Consider the following 13,138-nt stretch of genomic DNA (forward strand, 5'->3'; position numbering starts at 1 on the left):
GAATAACTGGTGATCTCCTTACGTTGGCAGTCTGAAGGCACGAGGCTGCAGAAGGACCTCCGGACTTACTTGGCTTCTGTCAAAGGTAAGGTCTGCACCAGCTGAGGTTTGTTCCCCTCCAGTGCTTGCCTCCCAGTGAGGTTTCTGCAGCCTTCCCCTCCCTGCTGTTTCCCCAGGCATGAGTTGCAGCTTTGTTAGGGGAGGAATCTTTCAGAATCCTTTGGGACCAGCTGGGAACGGGGTTGTGCTTTGGTGCCAAACATGTGGTGATGTCTTAGCAGATGGACCTCCACATGTTCTTCTAGGGGAGGAGGGACACAAAGGGCTTGATGCAGCTGCACCCTTGGTTCCTTTCTCCCTCTGCTTACCTTCCATCTCCGTGTCATCAAGGGTCAGACGTTTAGTAAGTAAGAGCTCAGCATCTCTTGTGATGCTCCTGTGCCTCTGTTCCTCAGGGCGAGGGTTAAACTGTGAGGAACACATTATTTTCTTCTTTGTCTGAACAGTTCCCTCTTCTTTCCTAGCTATGCACGAGGCCTCCAAGAAGCTGACAGAGTGTTTGCAGGAAGTTTATGAGCCAGATTGGCCTGGGAGAGATGACACAAATAAAATAGCAGAGGTAAGACTTTGTCCAGGATGTGGGGATGTCCAGACTTGCTCTGTCAGCAGAGAAGAGCTTTGGAAGCCATGTCTGTGCACCACGTTTCTTCAGGCATATGACTTTGCAGAAGAATTGGAGACAAACTCAGCACTGTGAAGAAATGAAGGCTGGAAGGATGTGCCCTGTATTTTTGTAGGAGTTTGTTGCCAAATGCTTGTACATGACACAGAACTGTACACTTATACCCAGAGGCTGTTTGTTCCCCCCAGAGTGGCTAAATGGGGACAGAGGATTCCAAGAGAAACTCAGCAGGGCCAGCTGGGTGTACTGCCTATGTTCTGTGTAAGAGAAAGGGGCAGATAAAACTTTGGCTAAAGCTCTCAGAGCAGCCAGTTGTGTAGCTGCCACAACCCCTCATGGCTGTACCACCAGCTGCCTTGTTCCAGTTGCTCCCTTGTTTGGCTGAGCCATGTGTCACCCCTCACTGCTGGTGTTGTCATCCCTTGGCGAGGTGATGCCTGTGCAGCTTGCCCAGGTGTTTTCTGCGGAGCTCAGGGCACAGCCTGGCATTTGGCAGCTTGGGTCCCCTTGGCCCGTGCCTGGGGTGGGTCCAGCTGGAGGCAGCAGCCTCTGCTCTCTTGCTCAGCTGTTCTGCTGAGCAGCAGCTGCGGCAGTTCAGCTCTCTGGATTCATTTGCCATGAGGCTGCAGGACTGGGCTTATCTGCAGCTGTCTGTGCCATTGGAGAAGTGGTGAAGGAGTAAACAGGAGAGCCAGGAGGAGGAGTCTTTCCTTCTCCTTCTTTCCCCTGCAGAAAATCTCACCTGAAATAACATCTGTATCTTGTCCAGGAAATAATGACTTCAAAACAGGTAACTCAAATAAAATCTGAACGTTTCCAGGTCAGTTTTTTCATTAACATGGAAACTTTGCATTAGGGAGCACTGTTACAGTAAATAATGGAGTTGTATTGCAGCTGGTTTGACTTCACAGTCTCTGTTGGCCTTGTTTTTTTGTGAGCCACTGTGGTGCCTCTGAGAGACTGACCCTTTAGAAAATTCGAGCCAGAGACATCAAAGGGGACATGAATCCTGAGATCTAACTGTAGCTACCCTTTGGGTCTGTCAAGAATATTTCCAGCTTCCCACCATCCCCTTTAATTCCTGGTTTATATTTTGCTTGTGAAAAGACAGGTGAGAGAGGAGAATTATTCCTGCTAAATAAAAAGCGCGAAGCGGGAATATTTCCTGAATGTTTTAGCCAAAACCCTTTGTTCATGTGGAAAAACAGGAGAGAGGGTAATTTTCACCTAATCCAAGGTGTTGATACGAAGTTGCTGTGCCTGAGCTAAGGTCAAGGATGAAGTGGGCACAGCTCAGGGTCCAAGCCTTGGCTGTGGCTTCCATTGAGCTATGGAGGCAGGAGGTGTGAGGGCTGAAGATTGATAGTGTAGCTTTCTGTTGTCCATGATTCTCCAGGAAGCTGTATTGTAATGAATAACAGAAAATGGTGCCTTGTGGTGTCAGGTGTCCCTTTTTGTAGCTGCTGGGAGAAGGAGGCAAAACCAGCTTGGCAGTCACCTTCCATTGTACAGATTTGAGTTTAACATTGCAGGGGAAAGATAGGGCTTCAAAGGCACTTTGTCCTTGGAGAGGTCACCAGAATTAGCAGCATCAGGCTTTGTCATTTCTGCCAGGATCTCTGTTATCATTAGTTTTCCAAAGAACTTACTGTTTCTTAAGAGCTCTGAATGCCCAAGATTGTTGGCTGTAGCACTCACAGAGAAAAGCAGAAGTGTGGAGCCCTGTGTTCTTAATAGTTAACTCATTACTTTTGTTTTTCAGAACAATGATCTCCTGTGGACAGATTTCCATCAGAAGCTGGTGGATCAAGCACTTCTGACCATGGATACATACCTTGGCCAATTTCCAGATATTAAAGTAAGATTCTCTTGCAACTATTTGATCTAGAGACTTGCAGCAGATAAAAGCTCTGAAGATCAATTTCTTATATCTGCTTTTGGAGAGTGTGTGATGGGCTTGTCCAAGGTCTTCTTTAAAAGCAGCCAAGATCTCTGCAGCTCTGGGTTAATTGAAAATGTCTTGTTCTAATTTTGGGCTTAAAACAAGAGTGAATAATCCAGGGAAAGATGCTGAAGAGAAAATGTAAGTGTGAAACAGGAGGATCCATGAAATTCCCTATTGCATCAGAGTGCAGGGAGGCAGTGTCAGCAATAGCTCAGAAGATCTCAATCTCTCTTTTTGGTCCTTTTGTCTTATAACTTCCTTGTAAGTAGAAAACATGGAGGAAGCAGTGAGTGCCAAATGTACTTTATGAGTAGGGGCTGGTGTGGAAGGCAAATTTCTGTGAGTCCTTGAGGTCCTGCTGTGCTTGTACCCAGCTTTTTTCAGGGAAGGGAGAGTGCTGGATAGGTGTCTTTTTGGGACAGATTGTGTCCAAGGACCAGGGTTTGAATGCTGGCCTGTGACCTTCCCTTCCCCCACAACTATCTCCTCTCTATTCATTTGGATGTTTTGCAGGAAATGTCTTCACCATACGGAAGCACTAGTAATGATATCACCATATGGGAAATATCAGCTTGACTCCTTTCCAGTGAAAGCAGCGCTTTCCCCAGCACATGTCTCTTAAAACCTTGGTCAATATTTATTGCTTCAGGAGGATCGTGCTGTATCAGATGGGGGCAGGTCACAGGCTTGTAAAATGAGCCCTGAACAGCAGCGTCCTTGTCTCCTGGGACTCCCTGGGTTTGCTTCATTTTTCCAGCCTCTTCTGCCCCTGGAAGTCTGGAGTGGGGAAGGGCAGTGGCTTTCCACCCCCTGGAGGCTGTAGGGCTGATCTCTCTGGGGTGTGATGCCACGGGCTTCAGTCAAAGTGCACCCTGTGCTGCTTCCTCAGCAGGATGCCTTACTTTGGGCTTGCTGTGGACTCAGGCTTTGGCGCTGCTTTGATCCAAATCACATTTTATCAGTTGTTGAACGTTGCTGTGTCTGTACAGAAGTATAGCTGGGCCTCACATAAAGAAGTAGTGTTCTTGAGACTTGCAGGAAAAAAAAGTGCTCCAGTCTTATGTAGCTTACAGAATATTTGAGTTGGTTTTTGTTGTTGTGGTATTAGTTTTCTGGTTTTTGTTTTCCACAAAATGAAATTTTCTGCTTTTCCTGGAATTCTGGCATTAAGCTGATTAATAGAGAGATGATTTTAATTTTGTTGTGAAAAGGCCTGTTTTTATTAATAGCATTAGTAATTAAAATGTGTGATGAGTTAGATCATGCATGTGTTCTTTTTTTGTTACATTCTAGCATGTTCTCAATCAATCTTTACTTGAGGGGCTGTAAAAATTCCCTTGGATTTTTTGGACTTGAAAAGGGATCCACAGCAGGAATGCGAAAACAGAGCATGCCTTTAGTAAGGAATTTTGTGTGTTAAAGAAAATAATTTATCCAGTGTTGGATGTTAACCCCTGAACAAGACCTCTCCATCTTCTCTAACTTGAAAAAGTACTTTAAACTTTCTTTGCAGGTCAGTGTCTGTACTTCTTGGAGTAGCACTCTTCTTGCATAACATTTAATATTTCTGAGTGAGTTTTTTGTTGGTTTTGCACAATGTACAATAATAGTACAGGTCTCTACATGAGGCCAGAGAAGATAAACTACAGCCCAAGTTCTGAATAGCTGTGGAATTGGGGATTTTCTGTCTAGCACTAAAACTGGTGCTCTACTAGCTGTAAAACAAAATATCAGTAGAGAAGGGTGTGGAGGGCAAAATTTTTTTGTGATGGTTTGAGTTTGTTTGTTTGTTTTTTTAAGGAGGCTCAAATTAGGATGAATTTGTTGCAAAGTAGTGAAGTCTGCTGGAGTTCAGCTGTTACATTTGGGTGATGGGGGTCCCTGCAGCTGTCCTGGAGTCAAACAATGGAGCCCTGAGCCTTTCTAAGGATCGTGTGCCATCACTGGCAGTGGTGTGCTCAGTGGTTACTCCAGGAGGGCTCTCACCCTGTGTGTCTGCACCTTGCAGCATTTCCCTGTACTCCTGTAGGAAACAGGGGGGTGGGTGTTAGAAGTTTGGGAGCTGCATAAACATGGAGCAGTGACTTTGTTTGAAAGGTGGGTGACATTGAATCCAACTTCCTGGTGGGGTAGCCTGAAAACTGTGGCTGTGTGGCCGTGTCAGAGGTGGGGAGAATTCCAGCTGTCTCTACCAGGCTGACCTGGGGGCAAAGTGGTATTTCTTCAATCCCAGATGGGGTCATGTTTCCTCTGCTGTGTTTGTAAGATGCATTAACCTGCAGATCAGGTTGCTGTGCAGCTGGAAGCCCCTCCAATACCTTGTCTCCTGGCTGGCAGTGTGGTATTTGGGAGGTGTCTCCTAGTGACCTCGGCTGTGGGGTGGCTCAGCTTCTTCGTGACTCTTTTCTTGGAGTGAGCTGAGCATTTAGAGGAGAGTTTGGGTGTGCATGTCTGAGACCCTGCAGCTCTGCTGTGACTCACGCAGAGCTGCAGCAGTGTTTGCTGGAGGAGCAGAGCAGCGTGTGTGGGAGGTGTGTGAGCAGCTCTGGCACAGATCAGCCCTGAGCGTGGCTCTGCAGCGTATCTGCAGGAGCCTGGGGAGAGGAAACCACAGCTCCCTGCCAAGGCAGCAGAGAAGGGGGTTCTGCTTCTGCAAGTAAATCCCAGTGCCGGTTCCTCGTTCTGCACTATGTCCCTGGGTTTTGTGGTTAATTAGAAATGCTCCTGGCTTTTTGCCATGGCTTTTCCCTCTGTTATCCAGCCTGTCTCTGGGCTGCTGATTACTGACGCTGGTCCAGGCTCTTTGATCCAGGGGGAAGTGTTATGGTGAGGCTGGGAAGGTGTGTGCTCCAACCCAGATAGTCTGGGGTGTTTGCAGGCAGTGTGGGGGGCTGGGGACTGGGGGATGGATGGTTCCTAAACCAGGGAAACCCAGTGGGCCAGAGCCTCAATAAAGTGCAGCCCTGCTGAGAGAGAGCCTTAGGCTCCTCACTTCGACACAGGATCAGGCCACAGGCCTGACTGTCTGTCCTGCATTCTCAACCATGGATTTGTCAGGACTCCATTCATGAATCTAAGTCTGGTACACAGTCAGCACCCTCCTTGTATTTGTTTTGGCTTCAGTGTTGTGTGTTGGTGACCCAGTGCTGCAAGTTTTCCCTTGCGCTTCCCTTGCTTGAATGCTGGTGACAGCAGACCTCTGCCTTTGGCAGTCACTGCTGTCTGCAGCTTCTGTCACAGGGTCCAAAAGGCTGTCCATGGCATATCCTGAGCATGTGGATGAGTGCTTTTGCTGTGCTGGCAGCAGAAATGCCTTTTGTTGAACTTAATCTCTCAGGCTTTCACACTAACTAGTGAGCTGGTTAGTTAGAGACAGGCTGCTGCCCTCAGGAAGGATAATAATAAAAAAAAATGAAGGATGTAGGATGCAGGCACATGGTGGGGCTTAGGAAGCAGTGGAGCTGAGGTTCTGAAAACACACATGTCACCCAGAGGTGGGGCCTGTTGGCTGGATCCCTTCACCTCCCCTTGATGGCTCCTCTCTCCTCCTGAGGTGCTCCCTCTGAAATGGTGCTTGCCACAGTGGCTCCCAGGGCCTCCTCCTGTGTGGAGGATCCAGGGAGAGTCCTTGTGTGGGCAGAGTGTGGGGCGTTCTGGAAGTTGGGAGGGTTTTTTTCCTGGGAGGCTTTGCAGTTTTGGCTGCTGGGGAAGATTGGTGTGACTCTTCTCTCCATCTTTCTAGTCTCGTATCGCGAAGCGAGGAAGGAAGCTTGTGGATTACGACAGTGCCAGGCACCACTTTGAAGCCCTGCAAACTGCAAAGAAGAAGGATGAAACCAAAATTGCAAAGGTAAAGGAATCAGGAGGATATGCTGCCTTCCTTTCTTTTTGGGAGCTCTGCATTTGCCAACTGAGCAGCTTTTAAGTTCACCTGTACCTGTTCATTGTGTTTTCATAGAATTCATTCATTGTGGAAAGGACCTTTAAGAGCATTGAGGTGTTGTGAACTGGTGAGGTTTTGCTAGGTATTTCCTTCTCATTTGTTTAGTTTTCCTGGAAGGCAGGATGGCCTCTGTTGGGTTGGTTCAGTCCACCATCATCAGTCTTCATGTCTTGGTGGCCAAATGCTTGGGCATGGGTTTGTCACATGCACAGGACCAACAACCTCTGACTAAAAAGCTGGTGTGCCCCTTGGGGAAGCAAAATCTTGCAGTGCTCCAGAAATATGTTACAGTTTGTCCGCTTCTTGGGACTTTCTCCCCATCCTAGAGCAGTGGTAAGAATGTTTCAGTGTTACTTGAAGTTGGTTGTGTTTGTGAAGCCCTCTGATGTCCTAGGAGAGAGAGCCTTAGGAGTGCGAATTACAAGTACATCGATGGAAATGCACTCTGTGCTCACTTGATGAATGCATTCTATTGTCTGTTGGTCGTAATTACTGGATAATAAATATGGCTGAAAGCAGAAAAATAAGAATTTTTTCTTGTCAGGTTTCTTTCCTGCCTCTAAACAGGTTGATCCAGGGCTTGCCCAATAGTCAAGTGAAGGATTTTATTTTTAATGAGATTTATTTTAATTAAAAATAAAATTTACATTTTTTTAAGGTAGCAGAAAAAAAGGTGATAGTGCTAATTTTGTTCTAGAGTAGGTGGATGGATTGAATACTGTCCCTAAAATGAGCTATGAATTCTTCTTGTACCCTAAGTGTATTTGAATCCATGTGCTTCCCTTCACAGGACACTTCTTGACAAAACAGAATAGTCCAGGGCTGGGGAGACATCTTTTATTCTCTTCAGTGTGGGCCATGGTAAATTGTGACTCCTCAGGGTAGAAGCAGTAGAGGAAAGAAAAACCCTGGATCTGTATCTTTTAACCAGGCTGACAAGAGTTGTCATCTTTTGCTTAGGGTTATTTCTGGTAGGGGGGAATATGAGCTATGTAAGAGATGCTGGTGTTTTTCCTGCGTAGGAGAAATTAAGATGTATCCCTACTCTGAGTGAAAAATGTGCATTTAGTGGCCACAGTGCTTTTATTGTTAACCTGCAAGTCATCAGTCATCTACAGTGCGCTGCATGCGCTGTGATTAACCTTGACAGACAAAAGGGGAGAGAGATTGATGGCCCAAGTGTCATTGCATCACTTGTGTGGCAAAGCAAGTCTTGATTCTGTATGCAAGGCATGAGGCCCAGCTGGTTGTGCCTTCAGTTCAAAGCAGTAATTCATTGTGTTTGGGGTAGGAGCAGAATTTCCCTGGGGCATGTTATTTTATTGGTGCATGCCAGTGGGATCTGCAATATAAGATAAAGCCAAATGGTTTTGTAGGAGTTGATCTACTCAAGTTGGTACCTGGTGCTCTGCAGCAGAGGTTGGCTGCCTTTATCACTGCTGCACTCACTGTTGCCCCAAATGTTCAGCTAAGTTGATACAACAGGTATGGAAAAAAGTGCAATTGGAAGAGTGAAATATTGAGAGTTAGGAGTTGGTGCTCTATTCATGAGCCTGTGAAGGGGTCTCAGTACCTGACCAAACTCTTCTCATTATCCAAAGCCTGCACTGGATCAGATGTTTCCACCCTCTGGAATTCAGGCCATAAGCCCATGCACAGGATAATATGTGACACATTGCACTGTCCTGATCCTGCCAAGATGGGAGCAGCAAGTCCCAAAGATGGGAGGTATGTGTGTATGGCCTTCCCAAGGGGGCAGTTCTCACTGCCCAGCCTGGGATCTGGCATTTGCAGTCACACAGCTCTGCAGGGCTGTGGGCAGCAGCCTGGGCTCAGTGTGCACTCAGCTGCTGGAGGTAGTTCACCTCTCTGTTTCTGTGCCTGCAGTTGTGCTCCTGTGACCTTTGCAGTAGGGTTGTTCCAGTGTAAGTTACTTTGGAATGTGATGACAGACCCCTAGGAGAGAGAAATCGTGTTTCTGCCACAGGATACAAGTGGGAACTGATTTGATTAAGCTTTCATGGTATAGTAACAGAAACAGCAGTGCAAATACTTTTTGGCACTACATGGTCTCTTTTATTCTTCTCTAATATATGGATGTTCTTTTCCCACCCAGGACCCCTGCCACTTATTGCTAAACTTACATCCTGCTATTAAAATAAATCACTGTGGACTTTCAGCTGTTGCATGCAAATAATTATGATGGTTAATTAATCCCGACCTCTCTTTAAGGAGCTCCAACTTCACAGCCATGCCTTGGAGTAGGGTTGTCTGTGTGCTAGGTCACTAACAACTGTATCTGTTGCTCTTACAGCTGCCTGGCTGGTCTGCAGTATCCAGCCCACATGGGAACATTAATTACTGCTAAACTTGGCATGCTTCAAAGGATTCATAACTGATCAGTCCCGGGATGTTTGTTTTTTTTCTCTCGCCTTGGTGATACTGGTTTGGCCCAGCCTCTAAATACACTCTCTGTTGTGATTTTAATTTTTTTTATCCTAAAAGATGTATGTTTGTGTCTCTCTTGTTCTCTGTTTATTTGTTTTTCTTTTTTTTCCCACTCAAACATGCTCCCTCCCCCAGCCTGTTTCGCTGCTTGAGAAAGCTGCGCCTCAGTGGTGTCAAGGGAAGCTACAAGCTCACCTCGTTGCACAAACTAATCTGCTCCGAAATCAGGTGACTGCTGATCTACCTGGCTCTAACCCTGCATGTGCTATTTTGGGCTCTAGATTGTACCCTGCAAGTAATCTCTAGGCAACGTTCACTCTAGTCCTCTCTGATCAGTGTGTCCTTGACACTCCTTAGCCACCGTGGGCACGGGGAAGTTGCTGACCAGTGAATGAATCTGTGCCTGCCCGACTGATTTCTAGTCAGGTGTGCTAATACTGGGCTGTTGTTTTCTCCCCCTGAGAGGAAATGTGGATGAAGAAAGGCTGTGGAATAACTCTGAGGCAGAGGGTGATGTAGTACAAAGCTCCTCCAATTACTGCTTCCATTTTGCTCTAAGAGAAGCAGTCAATTTTTATTTTTGCTCTTTCAGAAAAAAAAAAAAAGGAAATGTTGAAAAATTGGCCTATTGATTCATGTCCTTGACTAAAGCCACAAAAAAATAACATTGTGATTTCTGTGGCTGCTGAGTTAGCTTGCAACATTCTCCTGTGATATTCCCAAATGAGCACTGTCCTGGCTGTTGTGGTTTAAAAGAGCCATTTTTAGATACAATTTCGATCTGCACAGGACAAGAGATGGGCCCAGATCAGGCAATTTGTACCCTGTGTGACATATTTGAATAGGCTGAGATCAAGGTGGTGTCATCTGGCAGAACTTAGGTTATAGCATCTTGAGAGACATGAGCAGCTCAGAGGAACTGCAGGGAAGAAAAATTTCAATCCTACTTGTATACAAGTGTGGCTTTCTGATGGAATCTCGATCAGTGTTTCAGTTGGAACACCTTAAGGGACAAGAGGGAGTTGTCAGAAGACAGTCAGTGAGAAGAAAATGCTTTCAATGAGCACGGGGTAATAAATCCTTACCCAGACTGGGAGAGCACCAGTTACCTCCTCACAAGTTCCTGGTGAGCTCATCTGTTCTCATTCAAATGCTCCTGTGTTTTCACATTCCTTGTCCATGGAATGATTTGCAGTTTAGAAACACCTCTCACCTTATGAAGCCCCTGGGTTTTCACAGTCACTTTATGACTTTGGATCAGGGAAAAGACTCCATTACCACATCAGTAAAGCTTGGGAAAAGAACAGCTGTTAGCAGCCCTGCTTAGGATGCAGAGCAAAGGGAGGAAGTATGTATTCATTCTAGATTGAAAGGAGAAGGACACATGGCAGCCTCCTGGGGGCTTTTCCTGTGCCTCTGCTGGCCCAGCTGGGAGCTACCTGCACAGTTGTGGTTCTTGACTGGTCTGTTTGACTGGTGGTTTTTCTGGAGGACTAGAAAACAGGTATGGGAAGTTCCTCAAGTCACAAATAAATAAATAAATCAATCAGCTCTTGGGCATTTTTCCTTTTCTCGGGCTTGGCTGTGATGACTGCTATAATAGCAGCATGCACAGACTGTCCAGAGAGGCAGTTCCTGTGAGTGCCCCCTCATCCATTGCCCATGGATCTTAGACAGGATACCAAGAGTCACTCCATAATTTGACTGGGTCACTTTGCCCTACAGCACGTGCGAGGGACTGTGTAATCTTTCCAGCCACTGTGCTGCGGGGGCGTTAATCTCCCAGTACATGGTATTAATCTATTCGGTGACCACAGATATTTTCAAAACACTCCCTTTTATTCCTCTGCTAAGTAATGCTATTGCCGACCCTAATTTTTTGTTTCTCTTTGTGTAAGTATTTGGGGTTTTTTTCTTTGTTTTTTTTCTTTATTTTAGTTTTACTTTTGGTTGGAGACTAACAACAAAAAAAAAAACCCTTAACAAAGAACATGAGTTCTATTCTCAACCTGTAGGTTTTCCAGCTTGCCTTCACAAACATTAGTAGACAGGAAAAAAAGGCTTCAGTTTTTACACTTGTGTGATTTCAAGACTGAAGGTGTTAATGACAGCCCTAAATCTCATTAACCTCTTGATAAAACCAGGAGGGCTGATGACGCTGGATTTATTGAGAAGCTTCAGAATGTTAAGCCTTAAAAAGGTCTCCTTTTACCAGCAGCTGTGTTGCTGTCTCTTCTTGCCTGATACTCTTACAGCCTCCATGCAAAAATGGGGTCAGTGAGATCTGGTGTTTCTACTGTAAAGCAAAGTCCTTCCCTCCAGTGTGCAAACTTCTGACTTTTAGGCCTTTAGCAGATAAAAACAAAAACAACACAGTGGGGATTTTTTGTGAAGTCTGCTGTGGGAGTTGCTCTTGCACACTCCCAGTTAGAAATGCCAGTGACTGTGCTTTTTGAAACAAAGAGGAAAATGGCTTAGAACAGCACATCCTTGCCTTTTGACTAAGCTCTGCTGACATGTTTAATGCAGACTAAAAAGCAACATCCTTGGTGCTGCAGTGATAACAGAACAGTATCTCTGTCTGTAGGAAAAGGTGAGCAAGTTGAGTCTTTCTGAGAGGCAGGTCTGGTTGGGACTGGTGGGGCTTGGACCTGAAGGGAATCCTCCTGCTCCCTTCCTTATCCCTGCCTCTTGAATATCTAAACTATTTACTGAGCAATGCCTAATTACCACAGTTCACAACATAGTCTTTGAAGTGAAATGGTCACCAGACTGCCTGAAAGCACCAGGCTGCACATAACCAGACACTCAGGAGGGCTGGGATGTGTGGTAGTAGCAGAAACAGTGTGGGAAAATTGTCCCCTGCCACAACTGGACTTGTTGTGCTTGGCACTCTGAGCTTTGGCTAGGTGGAAGGTCAGGAAAGTATTTTTTGTCCACCTCCTGCTCAAACCTTCTCCCTTTCAGGCAGAGAGAGGAGAGAGAGATTTTCTGAGATCCTGTTTCCTATTTTTTCTCTAGAAGGGCTTGTGACCAGACTGATGTCTGGCTTTGGCTCTGGCTGGAAGAAGTCAGGGCTATCAAGTGCCAGGATTTCAGCTTCCAAGCAAAAGAAATCACACTGGTGAGAAGATCCCTGGGCAGACTAAGGGCTGAAGAATTATTTCAATGCTCTAGCTGGGGATGAGAGCACTAGCTGAGCCCTGCTGGATGGATCCCTGATTCCTACAACTGCTTTAGAGTGAACGTTGCCTGTTCCTGGCTTTGCCTTTGCCTCGGGATGTCACAATGTTCACACCTTGCCTTCCAGGTTCTCTGGCCTTATAAACAAGTAAATGGGAGAGGGAAAGAATGTTAATGTTAATATTCACCACATCTGAAAAACTAACAGCATTCAATGATGTCACATCATCTCCTGAGTTGATTCTGGTTCCAGTAGAGTTTGGAAGTTAGAATAAGATAAAGCCAAAGGGTAGACTTATTGTTTTTTTATTTTTTTACTCCCTTTAAAATGGTTGCATTAGTAACATTCATTCATAAAGGTGTTTTAAGGTAGAATGACTCTTTGTGATCATTGTCTCTCATTCAGCATAAAATGTGTCTGTTTAAAAGACTTTTTGTTTGTTTTGTGCAAACCCTCTTGAAATGTTGAGTTTTTCAGTGAGTGTAGCAGCGAAACAGGGGTTTCTGGGTGGAAGCATCATGACCCCTTCTCCCCTTGCCTGTTCCTCACCAGGTCTTAATTTCTGAATACCTCCCAGATGTGCCCTTTTACAGGGGAATATTTTCCCCCTGGTCTTGAGTACAGAGCCTTAGCCTTGCCTCTGGCAGCAATGAGCAACCTTTTGACAGGTGAAGCTAGCCGGAAAGTAGGAGCTCCTGTGGTTTGCTCTTGAGTCAGGAGAGAAATGGAGAGTGAAAGGATCCTACTCCATAAAATGGAGAGTGATTCTTGTGAAGAACAGGATTCAGAACTGCCAAATATTTTTAAGCCCTTTCTCCCATCATTCCTGTTGTATATAACTGTCACTAAGGAGCAGTAAGCTGGATTTCTTTAATTAAGCTGACACAAAGAAGATAAAATTCGATTTCATAGAAGGTGTAGGAATCTGACTGCAGG

General features: G+C 45.6%; 1 protein-coding gene across 12 annotated transcripts in view; it reads left to right on the forward strand.

Annotated features, from left to right (window-relative positions):
• BIN1 (bridging integrator 1) overlaps positions 1 to 13,138 on the forward strand; it is an 88,750-nt gene that overhangs the window by 41,800 nt on the left and 33,812 nt on the right. For 6 of the 12 annotated variants that reach the window (XM_030951876.1, XM_030951883.1, XM_030951877.1 and 3 more), the window contains exons 3-7: positions 31 to 85; positions 525 to 619; positions 2,445 to 2,540; positions 6,370 to 6,477; positions 9,154 to 9,246. In XM_030951876.1, the coding sequence (XP_030807736.1) occupies positions 31 to 85; positions 525 to 619; positions 2,445 to 2,540; positions 6,370 to 6,477; positions 9,154 to 9,246 (447 nt within the window). The remainder of the gene's footprint in view (positions 1 to 30; positions 86 to 524; positions 620 to 2,444; positions 2,541 to 6,369; positions 6,478 to 9,153; positions 9,247 to 13,138) is intronic. The other 6 variants (XM_030951878.1, XM_030951886.1, XM_030951880.1 and 3 more) reach the window with 1 other exon arrangement.

The sequence above is a fragment of the Camarhynchus parvulus genome, chromosome 7 (assembly GCF_901933205.1).
Source record: "Camarhynchus parvulus chromosome 7, STF_HiC, whole genome shotgun sequence".
Classification (NCBI taxonomy): domain Eukaryota; kingdom Metazoa; phylum Chordata; class Aves; order Passeriformes; family Thraupidae; genus Camarhynchus; species Camarhynchus parvulus.